General features: G+C 45.8%; 1 protein-coding gene across 1 annotated transcript in view; it reads left to right on the top strand.

Moving 5' to 3' along the window:
* Positions 1 to 15,881, top strand: part of GLG1 (golgi glycoprotein 1) — a 90,065-nt gene that overhangs the window by 31,667 nt on the left and 42,517 nt on the right. The window contains exons 2-3 of the mRNA XM_074151372.1: positions 12,667 to 12,699; positions 15,153 to 15,239. Coding sequence (XP_074007473.1) covers positions 12,667 to 12,699; positions 15,153 to 15,239 — 120 coding nt within the window. The remainder of the gene's footprint in view (positions 1 to 12,666; positions 12,700 to 15,152; positions 15,240 to 15,881) is intronic.

Here is a 15,881-nt window from a genome sequence, read left to right as displayed (position 1 = left end):
AATGTTTAAAAATGGCAAGACATTATCTACCGAATTACATTTCCATGCATCAAGCTGCTTTTGGAAAGAAATGGAAACTTAATTAAAATGTAGAAAATGAGTATTGTTAAAGTAGAACTGAAGTATTCAACTTAAATACTGGATCAGAACAGTTGTTTTACATGGGAAAATTGTTAATACATCGGCCTGGCTTTCCTGGTTGTTATGACCTTTGAGACCTGAGAATAAGTGATTTTTATTTTTTTTCTTCCTAATGATTAGAAAAAATGATTCTTCTTTTTTTTTTTTTGTTCAGCGCCTCAGCTTCAAGGTATCGAAGTGAACGTGGTTGTAATTGAGAACCCATTTTCTCTGCTCGTTTGTGGTGGGTCGGTGATGAGTTCCCGGAGGAGGAAAGGAAAGGTTTGCCGTGGCAGCCTGTCGGGGCCTTCCCGGGCTGCGTGTCAATGGTTTCGAGAGCAGAAGCGCCTACCGCGGGTCCCCTGTCACGCGGCAGTCCCGTGATGTGATTTCGCCAGCATCCCCGTGCAGTTTGAATTTGGTGTGTCTTGCTCAGACTCGTCGTTGATGGTGCCATCTGTCCGACGGACTTGGGTGGTGGTTTTGGTTCTCCGCGTGCGAGGAGAGAGGGCTTGACTCCTGGCTGCTTGTGCTCTCTTTAATTTCTTCACTTTTTCTTGGTCAGAGAGGCTGGTGGTGGGTACCTCTTCCTGACTGAAGCTTCTTTTGGCTTATCCTGACCGGTGTGTTTTGGCTGGACCAGACTGTGTTTAGCTATAACTCATATTTCTGAGGAGAACTGTAACAGGATGGATGCCCTACCCAGCCACCTTACAGAGAGATATGAAACTTACTGTTGAGTTCCTTCTCGTTTTTTATAAAGGACATAAAATTGGTGGTAGGTTGTTGATATTTATGTAGGAAGCACAGCTCAAAACTGCCTTGTGAAGCGCGGGGCAGCGTAGGGAGCAGGGGTTATTTTGGACAAGCATCTCGCAGGCCGCCCTTCCCCTGTGGGAGGGACTGGGAATGGAAGCAGGGCACTGAGCTGTTTCTAGGGCTCCCTAAAAATAGCCTTCAGCCTTTTCCCACTTGAGTTCATAGGGTGATGGTGAGAATCCAGCAAAATAAAGCTCATACCGGGCTGGAGAAGTCCTGGCCGGCCGAGGCGGTGTCCTAATTCCCTGTCACAGAGCGATACCGCTTGGAAGCTGCCGTGGTGGGCTGTGCTGTGGAGCTTAATGCGCATTAACACTTTGTGCTTATTTGCACGTATTCCCACGGTGTGCAAAGGCAGCGCTGTTCCTTAACTGAATTTATGATGGCCTCTCCCTGTGACTTTTGCCTCTCGAGTGTAACGGGATGTGCTATTTTGAAAGTTTTCAACGGAGAAGTTTCTTTGGGAGAATTGGAGAATGAGTAACACAGCCAGTCCAGCTTTTTTCTGACATAGGCTGATCTCTTAAAATACTTTAAAATCCAGACTGCTGTCAGACTTGTCACAGAATCACAGAATCTTTATGGTTGGAAGGGACCTTTGAGATTATCGAGTCCAACCACAAAAAAAACCCCCTCAAAAACGACAACCACAAAACACCCACCCACAAACACAACCCAACAATCTCGGGCACTAGAGCATGCCCTGAAGTGCCACCTCTACATGTTTCTTAAATACCTCCAGGAATGGCGACTCCACCACCTCCTGGGGCAGGCTGTTCCAGTGCCTGACCACCCTCTCAGTAAAGTAATTCTTCCTGATATCTAATCTAAACCTCCCCTGCCCCAACTTCAGACCATCTCCTCTGGTCCTGCCATTATTCCCTTGGGAGAAGAGGCCAACACCCACCTCTCTACACCCTCCTTTCAGGGAGTTGTAGAGGGCAATGAGGTCTCCCCTCAGCCTCCTCTTCTCCAAACTAAACATGCCCAGTTCCCTCAGCCTCTCCTCGTATGACTTGTTCTCCAGACCCCTCACCAGCTTGGTGGCTCTCCTCTGGACACGCTCCAGCAGCTCAATGTCCTTCCTGTAGTGAGGGGCCCAGAACTGAACACAGCCCTCGAGGTGAGGCCTCACCAGTGCCCAGTCCAGAGGCACCATCACTGCCCTACTCCTGCTGGCCATGCTGTTCCTGACACAGGCCAGGATGCCGTTGGCCTTCTTGGCCACCTGGGCACACTGCTGGCTCATGTTAAGCCGGCTGTCCACTAACACCCCCAGGTCCTTTTCTGCTGGGCAGCTTTCCAGCCACTCTTCCCCAAGCCTGTAGCGTTGCCTGGGGTTGTTGTGACCAAAATGCAGGACCCAGCACTTGGCCTTATTAAACCTCATCCCGTTGGCCTTGGCCCATTGATCCAACCTGTCCAGGTCCCTCTGTAGAGCCTTCCAATCCTCAAGCAGATCAACGCTCCCACCTAGTTTGGTGTCATCTGCAAGCTTTCTGAGGGTGCACTCAATCCCCTCATCCAGATCATCGATAAAGATATTAAACAAGACTGGCCCCAAAACTGAGCCCTGAGGGACGCCACTGGTGACCGGCCGCCAACTGGATTTCACCCCATTAACCACAACTCTCTGGGCACGGCCATGCATCCGGTTTTTACCCAGTGAAGAGTACACTTGTCTATGCCATGATTCGCCAGCTTCTCCAGGAGAACGCTGTGGGGGACGGTGTCAAAGGCCTTACCAAAGTCCAGGTAGACAACATCCACAGCCTTCCCCGCATCGAGAAAGCGGGTCACATGGTCATAGAAAGAGATCAGGTTGGTTAAGCAGGACCTCCCTTTCATAAATCCATGCTGGCTGGCCCTGATCTTTCGGCTGCCCTGCACTTGCCGTGAGAGCTCACTCAAGATGATCCTCTCCATGATCTTTCCCGGTACCGAGGTCAGACTGACAGGCCTATAGTTCCCTGGATCCTCCTTCCAGCCCTTCTTGTAGATGGGCATCACATTGGCCACCCTCCAGTCATCCGGTACCTCTCCTGTTGACCAGGATTGTTGATAATTGAGAGAGTTGGTGTCAAGTCAAGAGCTTGTGCACAGCACAACTCAGCTCCTGGGTTGTTTGATGTAATGAACTCATGTTGGAACCTGTCCTAACAGCGTTTTAATTGCTGTCACCGTTGCATTGGGGAGCCTCGGGTCTCCGTTGGGTTTTCCTGGCATCTGTGTGGTACCCACAGCTTTTTCAGTGAGCTTGTGAGTGGTGTAATGAAGAAGGAGAGGGTGGTGGCTGGGCTGTGATCGTTGAGCGCTTGTGGTAGGTATTTTTCATGTTTTGAATAGTACTGTGATAAAACTGATAACGTACAGGGGATGATAAAAGCGGTGGTTATGGTTAGTGCTGAAGCGTGAGAAGAACTGAGATGGTTTATTTTAACAGCGGGGAGTTGCCCGGCTCAGGGCTCTCGTTCTTCACCTGCCTTTTACTGCGGGGAAGAAAGGAGTGATGAGTTGGGGGCCCTGCGGATCTTCTGAAGCAAATCCCAGTGTTTTATTTCATATCCAGCTGTTAGAAGTGGCTGAACGCTGCCTGGGCTAAGGCTGCTCCCCCTTTTGAGGGAGACTTCCCCGTTGCACTGAATCTCTCAGGAAGGCAGCAGGACTGACAGCCGAGGTCCAGCAGGCTTTGTGCTTTCAGGAAATCTCTTGCAGGGTAATAACACTACAGAGCTGCTTGGGGGGGTCCCTTGGTACATCCTGCCCCTGCTTTGGCATTGCATGGTAGCAGAAGAAATGCTGAGTGTCGGGTGGGAATTCAGGAGGTGTAAGCCATGTGGAAAAGTAATATAGTCCTTTTCTTGTAACAGCGAGGGACTAGTGCTGGGTTGTGTGCAAGAACTTTTTGCAGGCCTCTTTTTTTTTTTTTTTTTTTTTTTTTTTTTTCCCCCATGTGTATGTGTATTTTACTCTGGGGGTGGTGACAAACTGGGACAGACCCTGACCCAGGTTGCCCAGAGAAGCTGTGGCTGCCCCATCCCTGGAGGGGTTCAAGGCCAGGTTGGAGGGGGCTTGGAGCAAGCTGGTCTGGTGGGAGGTGTCCCTGCCCAGGGCAGGGGGTGGCACTGGATGGGCTTTAAGGTCCCTTCCAACCCGAACCATTCTGTGATTCCATGTCCAGCACTTTTTGGAAGTATTGACGTTAAATGTAATTGTGCCTCCGTTGCTCTGGTCTGACATCCTGACAGCTGGAGGTAACTCTTGGGTGTATTTCGTCTCAAAAAACTGGGGGGGTTGGGTGGGGTAGAAGAGTAGGGCTCTTGCCACTGTCCTGGAGGGAGGGAGGAAGGAAGGAAGGAAGACTTCAAAATCAAATTGTTCTCCTTGTGGTTTGTGGTTAAGGCTGGAGCGACTTCTTTGAGGTATTTGATTTTCATTGCCTCTAAGTAGAATAGCTGGCGGGAGTTAAAAATAACCGAGTCTGCTTCCCACCTGTTTGGATGCTCATCTTATTTTGGTTCGGAGGTGGAATGTGTGAATGTAAATCACCAGGATTAAAGCAGCGCGACTCGTGCCACTGAATGACGGGCACGAGATGCTTATTGCTCCTTGGTGGGGACGGGCACCGTGATGGATGTGACACATGTGCGGGAGGAAAACGCTGCTGGGGAGGGATCTTTGGGAGCGGCGTATGGCTCTCAGCGTGGAAAACCGGAGCCGTGAGACCACCCATTGAATAACAATATGAATATTGGCCGGTGGAGTGTTGAGAGCATTGTTCTGTTTATGCTGAATGAAGCTGCAGCCCTTGGCGGGGGAGCCTGGTAATGATTAGCGATACTCTCCCGCACGTGAGCGAGGGGAGCGTTAACGAAGCGGGGAACGGCGGAGCTTGAATGCTTTGCTTTGCAGCCTCACGCTTGGTCAAGCTGTGGGAGTGGAGAGATGAGTAAGCAGCGTTCGCTCTGAAACCTACGCTTAAGTGCTGCGCTTCTCCTGGCTACGAGCTTTTTTCTTAGCTTCTGTACAAAGGTAATTTAGAAAGGATTTCTCGAGTTTCTCCACATGCATCCAAAACATTACTCTCTGAGGAGCAGAGTACGTTTAGGGCAACACGCTCGTCTTGTGAGACAGGGGCTCTACCACGCCGTGTACAACAACCTTTTATTTTGTGTGAAACTGTATCTTGCTTGTACACTCTTTATGGCTTTTTGGAAGCTTTCTGTCAAGCTCAGCCTGCAGTTCTCTAGAGTATGTACAGTCAAAAGATGCGAAGTCTCTGTATTGAGAATTAAGTGATGAAATTTGACTTACTAAGAGATGACTAACATCATCGTGTTTGATGGTTGGATTCAATGATCTGAAAGGGCTCTTCCAGCCTAAGCAACTCTATGATTCTGTATTTAATAAGAGCTTTTTCACTAGCTGTTGCACTGGAATGACTTGGTGAGGCCTCTGTTCTTCTCTTATTTCTCTTCTGGATCCCCCAGCAGACACTGTGCAGCACAGCTGAACCCCATGCTGTCGATTTTTGCCTCTCTACTGGAATACTCTTAGCTACTCTGGGATGGCTGGGGTTAAAGCAGAGTCGTCCAGGAAGGTAGTTCCAGAGGTAGGTTGTCTCAGCATAACTTAAATAAACGTATGGGCTGGCTGCTGCTGCAGGTGGAGATGCCACTGTGCTTCCCCAGTAATCTGACTGGTGCTGGTGGGACTCCTCCATAAGCTCATTTGTACCATTCTGGCAGAAAACTCTAAACCAGTGAAGAGCTTTTCTGTTGTTTGCTGAGTTTTGGAGTCCGCGCTGAGCTGGAGCCAGAGGTAGGGGTGAGGAAGACCTTGGTCAGTGGGATATCAGGTAGGTTAAGCAGTCTTCTGTGGTTCCCCTCTGCTCCTTCTAACAGCTCTACCTCTCCTTTCCTCCTCTTTTTGTGACACTACCAGCATCCTTGCTTGCCTTTCGGTCTCTTAAACGGGTTGTTGGGGGTTTTTTTGCCAGAATTGTGAGAGTGCTTTCCAGGAGCAAATCCTGAAGCCTCCTGGCTGGATCTGCAGCTCGGTGTCGATGCTGTGCTTAGTGGCAGAGCTCTGTTGTGGAGGAGTGTTATGGGAAACATCATCCCTGGTAGCAGGGCTGCCAAACTCCTGTGGCAAACACATATTTTCAGGGTCTGTCTTGATCCACAAGGCATCGGGACTGGCTGGAGAAAACCTCCAGGAGGAGGAAGGGAGGGGACTGAGGGAAGAACAAACAAATATCTGGGATGAGTTTGCTTTGATTGTGCGGAGTGTTAGAACATGCTGTGATGCCTGGATTGGCGCTGAAATGAGAAAGGGCCCTGCTAAGAGGGTTTAAGGGCTTGAAAGGGCTTGAGGGACAAAGCGGCAGGGACAGGAATAGCTTGTGTGAGGGGGCTGTTTCACACGGAGCGTGGCACTTCCAGCACGGAGCAGCTCCGAGCACCCGTCTCGGAGCTTTGCACAGCATCTACTGCTGAGAAATAACCAACCAAGAGGTTTGATTTGTTTAAGTCAGTGGAATTGGGGTGTTTCTGTTATTTGCACCATCATCTGTGGTCGCTTTCAATGCGTCAGAACTAAAACTTGAGCATTTTCTGTTGTTTGTTTCCTACAGTATTTGCCCAGGGAGGGATCTCCGCTTGCGGAGGAAGGGCATGCAGCCTGCTGAAGACTTTTTTTTTTTTTAGTGTCAAGCAAATGTGAAACAAGCAAAACATGACAATTACTAACATTCTATTGACTTCTTATCAAAGCTGCGTAGGAGAGGGTCAGACTTGCTGAACTTTCGTGTTGTTTGAAGCAGATACTGAACACACTGGATCCTCAAAGCGGGAGTGGACGAGCTTCATCCTTGGCTCCTTTCTCCTTGGCTGCTGGGCCAGAAGGACACACAACATTTTGTGCTGAGTTGTGGGTTTGGCTTTTTTTTTTTTTTTTTTTATTTTGCTTTGTGATATCTTTTCTGAATGAGCAAACTTGTCTTAATGGTGTCATACCCATGGAGGATATAAAATGTTGGCATAGGCGGAAAAGTTTGTGGAATCCAAAACTTGTGAAAACCACAGTTGCAGAATTTGGTGTTTGGGATGATTTGCTACTTGAGCTTTGTGTGTGTGTGTGTGTGTGGGGGGTGGTGGCTAAAGAAATTGCTGCTGATTCTGATAATTTGACTTTCAAATGCAAAGTTCTGTGTCTGTTTTGGAGGTGGTTGTTAGGTGTTTGTGTATAACGTGTATTATTAAGTTGCGTAAACTAGGAGCGCCTAAGGGATGTGGAATTAAATTATTTGGTCAAATGATTTGCAGCATTGCAGACTTTGGCGCTCTGCTTGTAAGTGAGGGAAAAAATTATTTGTGTAAAATAAGCAAAGCACGTGGAAGCTAGGAGCTTGGTAACTGATATATACGCACAGTACCGTGCTTCAAACTGGCTTTTTTTAAAGCATGAATGATGAGCGTAGAGGGTTTTTTTGCTGACATGACAACACTGGGTTTGTTTTTAGTACTAACAGTTCACTGGCATTAGAGAATATTTCAAGCTCAGTTTAACAAGTTTAACTTTTATTGTTCACTAAACGTGTAATTAAATTACGAAGTCTTCTCCTGTGTTTGGAACTTAAATTATCACTGGTTTTAACTTCTTTTTTTTTTTTTTTTTTTTATCACACATGACTCCTTCAGGATAGCAGGATGTGTGAAGACGGTTTACTGTAGCCATATGCTTGTTGGCACAGAACTCCGGGATGTTTCAGTAGGTTTGAAGCATGGCTGGCTGTGTCATGGGTGGTTTTTCTCCTTTTACAAAAGCTGTGTTTGCTTCTTGCCTAGGCTACTGTACCTGTTCTTGTTTCCACACGTTCTTCTGTGGAATCATTTCTGGTGGTTGCCTTGGGAGGGGGTCGGGTTTGCAGGAGGGTGGCTCCTCCAGATCTCTCTTTGACCTTGCATCTAGCCTCTGCTGTTTTCTGGTGGTGTGGTTCTAGCTGGATACCTGTGGATTCACACACTTAATTTTGAGTTGCTGTCCCAGCTGCGTGTGTTCGGTGTGAAGAGACTTGCCTTTACCTGTGGAAGACACAGCTAAGAATCAATTTGCCCTTTATCAGCTTGATGGCCTCGTTAGAAGCTCCTGGATCTGCAGGCCTGCTCTACTCTTTCTCTACAGGTATTAGTGATAAATGGGTTTAGGTCAGAGTGGAAAACTTCACTGCTGTGGCAGGGAACCCAGGGCTGCCTGTCCTGCATACCCATGTGCACCGTAATATATCGTACGTGTGACAGTGCAATAATCTGGGGAAATTCTGCCTACCTTCTCTTTCATGGGAAGGTAGCCGCTTTAATTAACATCCTTTCTTAATTTATCTTTATATCTGTTATATCTCTTTGCAGTCTGTTCCTGGTTGTAGGGAGATAACATCTACCGGGTTCCTCCCATCCATCGGCCAGTTGCCTTTTTATTTTGCTGGTTTGCTCTATGCTGGTTCTTGGTGGTTTTTGCTTGAGCGTGTCCGAAGTCTGTTGTCTTCAATGTCTGATTATCCGTAGTTAGGTCCTTACTTTTCAACAAGTGTGCAGCTACTCTTGCCTTAAAAGAATAGTGGAAGTGTCTGCTGTCATCCCCTGCTCTGCTCTAAGGGGGGATTAAAATCTGGGAATAAAGGCATTTGTGTGGTTGACTTCAGACTCCTCTATTTGTATGACATTTGCAAGGGAGCAAAGGAAAGGAAGGTCAAGCAGCTGCTGGTGATTAAAATAATCTCTGCACAGAGTTCTCCCAAGACCTTGAGTTTTGTCCACGGTGGTTGATTAGGATTCTTACCTTGCTTTTCAAAATCCAATGGTGTGTGAATTTTATTTTTTTTAAATTTTTTTTAGGATGTGCTGAAATAACACCAAGTCTGTTTTGTATACACAGCTGAAAGGGGCTCAGCCTCAAGCTGTGGGGGTGACAGTAATTGCACCCCCAGCAGTGTGCTCTTCGCTCGATGGTGGTGCTGGCACTGGTTCGTGATACGGCTACAGCTAGTATTGCTGGGAACCTGCATGATGGTGGTCCATTTCAGAAGCTAAAACACCGATGCCTTGTGCCGCCTTGAGCCTGGGTGGTGGTGGTGGGTTGTTTATTTGCTGTATAGTTTTGCCCTAGTTTTATACTGCTGCGAAGCAGAGAGATTTGGAAAGGGATAGCTGTCGCGGCCTGTTTCAGCGAGTTGAGATCTGGTGGATGAGAAAAGGCACTTTTAAACACAACGGTGTTGACGATCTCATAGTCTGGTGGTGACACGACTTCACGCAAACCTTTGGATTTCCTCTGCAGAGCTCACAATACTAAAGTGGTATGATTTGTGCCTGTTGTATGTGGTTGAATGGAAGGAAGTGCTTTTTCTGTTCAGGTTTTCTCATAGCTGGTGCTTGTGCTAAACTCCGCTTTTCCTGGGAGGTAGGAAGTGGTGCTCAGACTCTGGAATGTGAGTGTTAGCGCGTGAAGGAGTTCGGAAAGCTTTTTAGAGAACTGCAAAGGGAGGCAATATATTCCCACCAAAGCAGCTAAACAGCAGAAAGCTTCTGTGAGCCCGGAGGCACATGTACTTTGGGTAAAGTCTGTTTTTAATCCTTCAATTAGGAGATGTAAGATGTCCTCCTCCTTCACTAATGGGTGGAACGGTGCTGGGCTGGGCCCCCTGCCCCAGGGGGTCTCTGAGCATCGCTGCTCCTCACACTCACCGTGTGGGAATAACCCAATGCAGCTTTTCTTGCTTCTCAGCTTCTCTTAGTGGTAATTTGAAACTTAACTTTTTTTCCCCAACTCTTACTACACAAGGATATTGTTCTGAAACTGCTCTGGTTTGGAAGGTTTCTTGGGTGGATGTAGCGGATGGAGGGCCACAGGCTGCCGCCTTAGAAAGGCAGAACCGGTGCGGGTTGTGCTGGGGGGATTTTTCTTCTCCTTTCTCAAACTCAGCCCTTCAGACACAAGATAAAAAGGATTCTTTTTCTCCTTTTGCTTCACTTAAATGGGGACAATCCGGTCAGCATTGCCACTGAAACCACCTCTCTTACACTTTAAAGGGAAGAAGGATCACAGCTTTTGGCTTAGCAGGTGGTCATCTTGTTCCACATGCAAAATTTTATCAGCTAGATCATATTCTTTCGCATGTTTAAGTACTGAACTGTGAATGTATGCAGTACTAAAGCTTAGGTAACGTCCCATTTAACTTCCATTACTCTTCTCAGAAAAATAAGGCTTGATTTCTCAGCGCTGAGGCTTGCTGCAGAGCCTGGGGAAGGCAGGTATTTCAATGGGCAGTATTTGAGTGTTGTGGGTTTCCAGAAAAGCTTGTTTGAGCTTCCTGAGTCGGTGAGAACCGGTCTGTTATCTCCTTGGGCTCATCTTTCCAGAAAAACGGAGCTTTAATCTTTGGTGGATCTGAAGCAAAGGTTACCGAAGCAACCAAGAGAAGGGTTTTGGGAGAGTGCTTTCTGGCCTTTGGAAATAATTCTGCTTGCAGGGGGGTTGGTAAGTCCTGTCCTCTGGAGGGGAATTACAGCGCTAACCTATATATTTTGATAAAGAAGCTATCCTTGACTCAAAGACTGAGGCAGCAACTTCAGTGGAGGGCGTTCTGACTCTCAGCTTTTGAAATTAACTCAGTTTAAAACCTCTGTCTGGTGCTGAACGATCAGGACGGGTGCAGAAAGCTAATGAAAAACCGCCTTTTAAGTCATGGTAGTGTCAGTCTTAGAGGCCGCTTTAAAATAGTGTAATTTGGATGTTGTCTTAGTTTTCAGGTGTGAGAATCAGTTCTGCAGTCTGAGGGTAACGAGCGGGCATCTGCTGCCTTTTTTTTAAAAAAAAAAAAAAAAAGTTGATATCCTAATTTTCAAATTTATGATGACTTTGGGAGGTCTGGGTTTAGATGGTGGCAGTCTGACCAAACGGCAATTAATTACTGCGATCCTTCAGGTACCATCTTGGGTTTTATGTTTCTAAGTGGGAGAGGTCATTTCTGCCACTTCCTGCTATACAAAATAAAAGTGCTTTAGTTAATAATGGCTATAATTAAGGACTTGGAAACGTTTCCCATGCTCTCTCTATTTTTTTTTTTCCCCTGTAAACCTGCGTTCCTGCTCTCCAAAGTTGCAGTGGCGCAAGCGTTGGCGTAACACGTCGTGTGGCACCAAACGCGTTCGCTGAGAAACTTTTTTTTTTTTTTCTCCAGAACTGATGAAATGCTACTTATGTCAAATATTTGAGGTCTAACGTGTTAGCGTCGATGGTGTGTTGAAGCTTTGAGTGGTTTCGAGTATCTGTGGCTCTTTGAGCGTTTCTGGCATCTTCAATGTCAGTGGAGGCAGAGACTTTGCGAGTCAGGGTAGATTTATTTTATTTTTTTTTTCCTACGGGTACGATGGGTGGGTGATTTTTGTCCGGTTTTGCTGGGGGGATGAGATACGGATCTGTACAATTAACTTTTTCTTCCAGGAGTTCTCCGTTGTGAGAGCTGCTTGCGCCGGAAGGAGGGACGGGATGGTTTGCAGCCAGAGTTGTCTCCAGAGCGGCTCCATGGGGAGTGTGGGTGTTTCTCCCCAAAATACTTGCTGCTCGGGTGGAGGCTGCGTATTAGCGCTCGGCGGTTGGGTTGTTGTGAGGACATAGCAGTACCTTCCTTACTATAAAATAAAGAATATAGCGACTGAGGCCTGGAGCATCTCCCTTATGAGGAGAGGCTGAGGGACCTGGGTCTCTTTAGTTTGGAGAAGAGAAGGCTGAGGGGGGATCTGATCAATGCTTATAAATACTTAAAGGGAGGGTGTCAGGAGGATGGGGCCAGTCTTTTTTTCAGCGGTGCCCAGGGACAGGACAAGAGGAAATGGGCACAAACTTGAATGTAAAAAGTTCCACCTAAAGATGAGGAGGAACTTCTTCACTTTGAGGGTGGCAGAGCCCTGGAACATGCTGCCCAGGGAGGTGGTGGAGTCTCCTTCTCTGGAGACATTCCAAACCCACCTGGACACGTTTCTGTGGGACCTGCTCTGGGTGGACCTGCTGTGGCTGGACCTGCTCTGGCAGGGGGGTTGGACTAGATGATCTCCAGGGGTCCCTTCCAACCCCATATCATTCTGTGATTTTGTGATATGATGTACGAATATTGGATGTTACCAGTTTCTGGTGATTGAAGGTGTAAGTCTTGGGACAGCTTTGGACCGGCCCCTTCATCTACAGCTGGAAGAAAAGACGTTGCTTCTCAAACAGGGAATAGAAACACTTCCATCTGGGGAGGGAAGCGAGTCCTACCTTTCCGTTTCAGTTGAATTCATAAAAGTTATTTTTCTTTAAAACTTCTACTGCCGCATCTTTGTTTTCCCACAGATGCTTTTTTGCTGCCTTAGTTTGGGCAGTTGGGCCAAACACAAGCACATTAGTTATGTTTTTACGGTGTCTACATAAATGCTGCTACTCTTATGCTGAGTTCAGACAGCGTTGTGTCTAAAGTACCTGTTATTTCAATCTTCTTGGTACTTGGATATCATCGCTCGTACCATGCAGGTTTTAAAATTTCCTATTGCTTGTGTCAAACTGTGTCTTACGATGAAAATGAGTTGACGGTTTCTTAGATTCTCCAAGTTTTGACTCTTGTGTTTGTGAAATGCATCCCATCAGTAGTGAACTGACACTCTTTTTTTTTTTTTTTTTTTCTCTTTTCAGCCAGATAACGAAATCTCCTCAGACTGCAATCACGTAAGTGTTGCTTTGTTTTGTTCAGTCTCTAACTGTGGTGTGTGCACCTTAAATAACTTCTCAACCGTAGGTAGTTTGCAGAAGGCGTTAATCCGGACACATTTGGGTTGCTGTGCTGGCCTGTGGAGGAAGGGCACAAGGCAACTTCTTTAACCCAGTATAACCGCTATTACGGTCTTACTGAAGACTTCAGAGTGGGACACATCTGAGAGCTTTATAAACTGTACTTCTGTGTCAGAGGAGGATCGCAGACGTCTTTCCTATTTTATAGCTGGGGGGTGGTTCCCGTGAGTTGCTGGGAGTAACATGATGTGCTCCTTTTGGGAATGATGTGAGCAGCACTGAATTTAAACTCTTAATTTCAGCTGTTAGAGCCTTCTGTAGTGCTTTCACAGCTGCTAAATTCTTAGGCTTGCTTGGAAAATGCTGTGGGGGGTGTGATATTTAGAGGCAGTTTGAACCACTTGGCTGGTTTTAGAACAGATTTCCTCGCAGCGCTGTGTTTAACAGTGAGCAAACTGTTAGCCAGTTTTCAGGCTGTTGAGCTGACTCTTCAAATCCCGAGACTCTAAAAAAAAAATATATATATATATAAAATCATCAGAGCTAAGGTTGGTATTACATTTCCTTTGGCTTCTCTCATTTGCATTCTGTTAGAATACACCATATCAAGATCCTTAATTGTTTGGTCAGCCCTGGACACAGAAAAGTGCCTGCCTCAATGACGGTCTTGGTTTCAGATGCTTGAGAAGCTGTATTTTGGTTTATTATTGGAAGATACATTCCGGAAATGAAACCCAGCCGTGCTGTACAACTAGTAATTTCCAACCGTGTTTATAAATTAACCTTTAGCACTGCGCTGCCAGACTTCGTGGCAGCTGTAATTCTCTGTTGTGCAAGGCTGGATCAGATGAAGGGCACATCATGTTTCTGTTTAAGTCTTTTTTTTGAAAAGGAGAAAACTTCAGTATTAAAACATATCTACCTGACGTTTGAGTAAGCCAACAGAAATTACCTGAATGAAGAAGAAATTGAGACTTCTAGAAATGAAAGTTGGCCCTTTCCTCTGCTGGATTAAATGACGGCGTTTCTGCCAGAAGGCAGCTGTGATTCTAGAAGCCATTCAGGAATAGGAAGTGTGGGCAAAGTCTCATCTTGCCAGGCAGAAATTAAAGGGGAGTGATGAAAAGCTGGACCGCAGAGGGGGTGACTCATGTCCAAATGTCATCTTTGCCTCTCTGTGTGGTCTTTGGTAATAGAACTGTTCATCTCCTGGGAAAATATTCCCTAGCACTAAAATTGGGGGGTTTAAGCTGCAAGTTTAACCTTCCTTCTGTCCATGGGAAGATTCCTTTGCAGAACATCTCATTGTGAGACTCAAATTTTGAGATTTACATGTGCAGAGGTGTATTCCTATGGTCTTGGGCCTCATTCTTGTCCTTCCTATCCTGGCTGGGAGAGGTCTGCAGCCCCCTGTGAGGACAGGTTCTCTGTTTATTCACTTTTTTCTATTAAACCTTTATATTTTCAACATCTTATTCCCTCTGAAATGCACTAGGGTCCCATCATCTCCTTCTTTGAACTTTTCACAGCTCCGTGATACGAGGTGGACATGATGTAAAACTGCTTTCCTTGTGCATGATTTTGTGTTTTCTTAGTGTTTTGTGTACAATTGAAATTTCAAAATAAAGTTCAACCAAAACTGTCTTTTTTTATATTAATTTGATTTTGTCACAAAGGCAGAGTATTTGAAATTAATCTGTAAAACTATTTAATCTTTACATTAATGAAAAATGTTTAAATGCAACTTAAGCTCCTAGAGAAGAACAGATGAGCTAATGGAGCTTTTTTAGGGCAACATCTCAGCTATTAATTTGCTGAGGTTTTGCTATTTTATCCTGTATTTTTACTTTAATGGAGGACATCTGAGATGTGTATATATCTGAAGAGTGTGACTGGAAGGAAGCGAGTAAGGGATCAGCTGCATTGTCCTCCTTTCTTTTCTGCTAGGCTTTTGTTTGCTTTTCAGCACGAAATCTGCTCATCTTGAGGACTTCATTTTTTGTTAATATTTGCATCAGGCGGACGAGCCGTGGCACAGAAAGGTGTGGTGGGCTAAAACCATTGCTAATTACACAGCGGGTAGCATGTTAAAGCTTTCATTGTTTTCTCCTTTTGGTTATAACTAATGAAGACAATGTCATATTTCCTTTTAATGAGTCAGCTCGTGACCTTATGGAGAGATTTTTAACAGTCTGAATTTGTGAGAAAAGCGTTGCAGAAATGAAGGGACAAAGTTGTTGTCAAGGAGACTTTGCCTTGAATGTTGCACTGTAGAAGGATGATGATACAGAGTGGGAATAAGTGGTGTTTCTTTCTTTTCTGAAGCAAAATATTTGTCATTCTCCATGGGAAGCTCTTAAACCCCCTTTCTACAAATGCTCTCTCTGTAGCTCTTGTGGAACTACAAGCTGAACCTGACTACGGATCCGAAGTTTGAATCCGTGGCCAGAGAAGTCTGCAAGTCCACCATTGCAGAGGTAAGCCAGGAGACAGGCACGGCTGCTGTTGTGGCACTTTCAGGGGGTTTCACTGCTTTGTGATAGTGAATTAGTGTGCAAGTAATGTTTCGGGATGGGGAAGCTCTAGTCTCACATGCCAAATTACTGGACGTCATTAATTCAATCTCCTTGTGGAAAAAGACAGTTACCTTGGTGGTGCCAGGCAAAGGGGTGGGGGAGAGAAGTGATAATCTAACAACCCATCAGCTTTTCCCTGACTTTTTGTCAGAAATCTCTTGTGGATTGGTTTTGTCCTCTCTTTATCAAGGGTTGGGCAATTGTAGCAGTGTGGGTGTGTGTAGCAGGGCTTCCACTCAATTCAGCATGAGGCTGGTTTTGGATTGTGCCTTGCAAGCAGAGAGGATAAGCACAGAGATATCAAATAACTAATCAACTTTTTTCTTAGTTTGTTTCAAGGCTTAAAGTTTAATTACTCAGAGGACTCTCTGTTAGGAACTTCTTCTGGCTTAATTCAGTCATTAAAACATGCTCTGAAAAGCATCATTTGTATATCACCAGAATAACTTCACCTACCCATAAACTTGTTTGTTTTTTTTTTGTTTTTTTTTTGTTTGTTTGTTTTGTTTTGTTTTTTTTAAAAAAAACAAACCAACCAAACAA

The sequence above is a fragment of the Numenius arquata genome, chromosome 8 (assembly GCF_964106895.1).
Source record: "Numenius arquata chromosome 8, bNumArq3.hap1.1, whole genome shotgun sequence".
NCBI lineage: Eukaryota > Metazoa > Chordata > Aves > Charadriiformes > Scolopacidae > Numenius > Numenius arquata.
The sequence above is the reverse complement of the archived record's forward strand: the minus strand, read 5'-3'. Positions and strand labels throughout refer to the sequence as shown.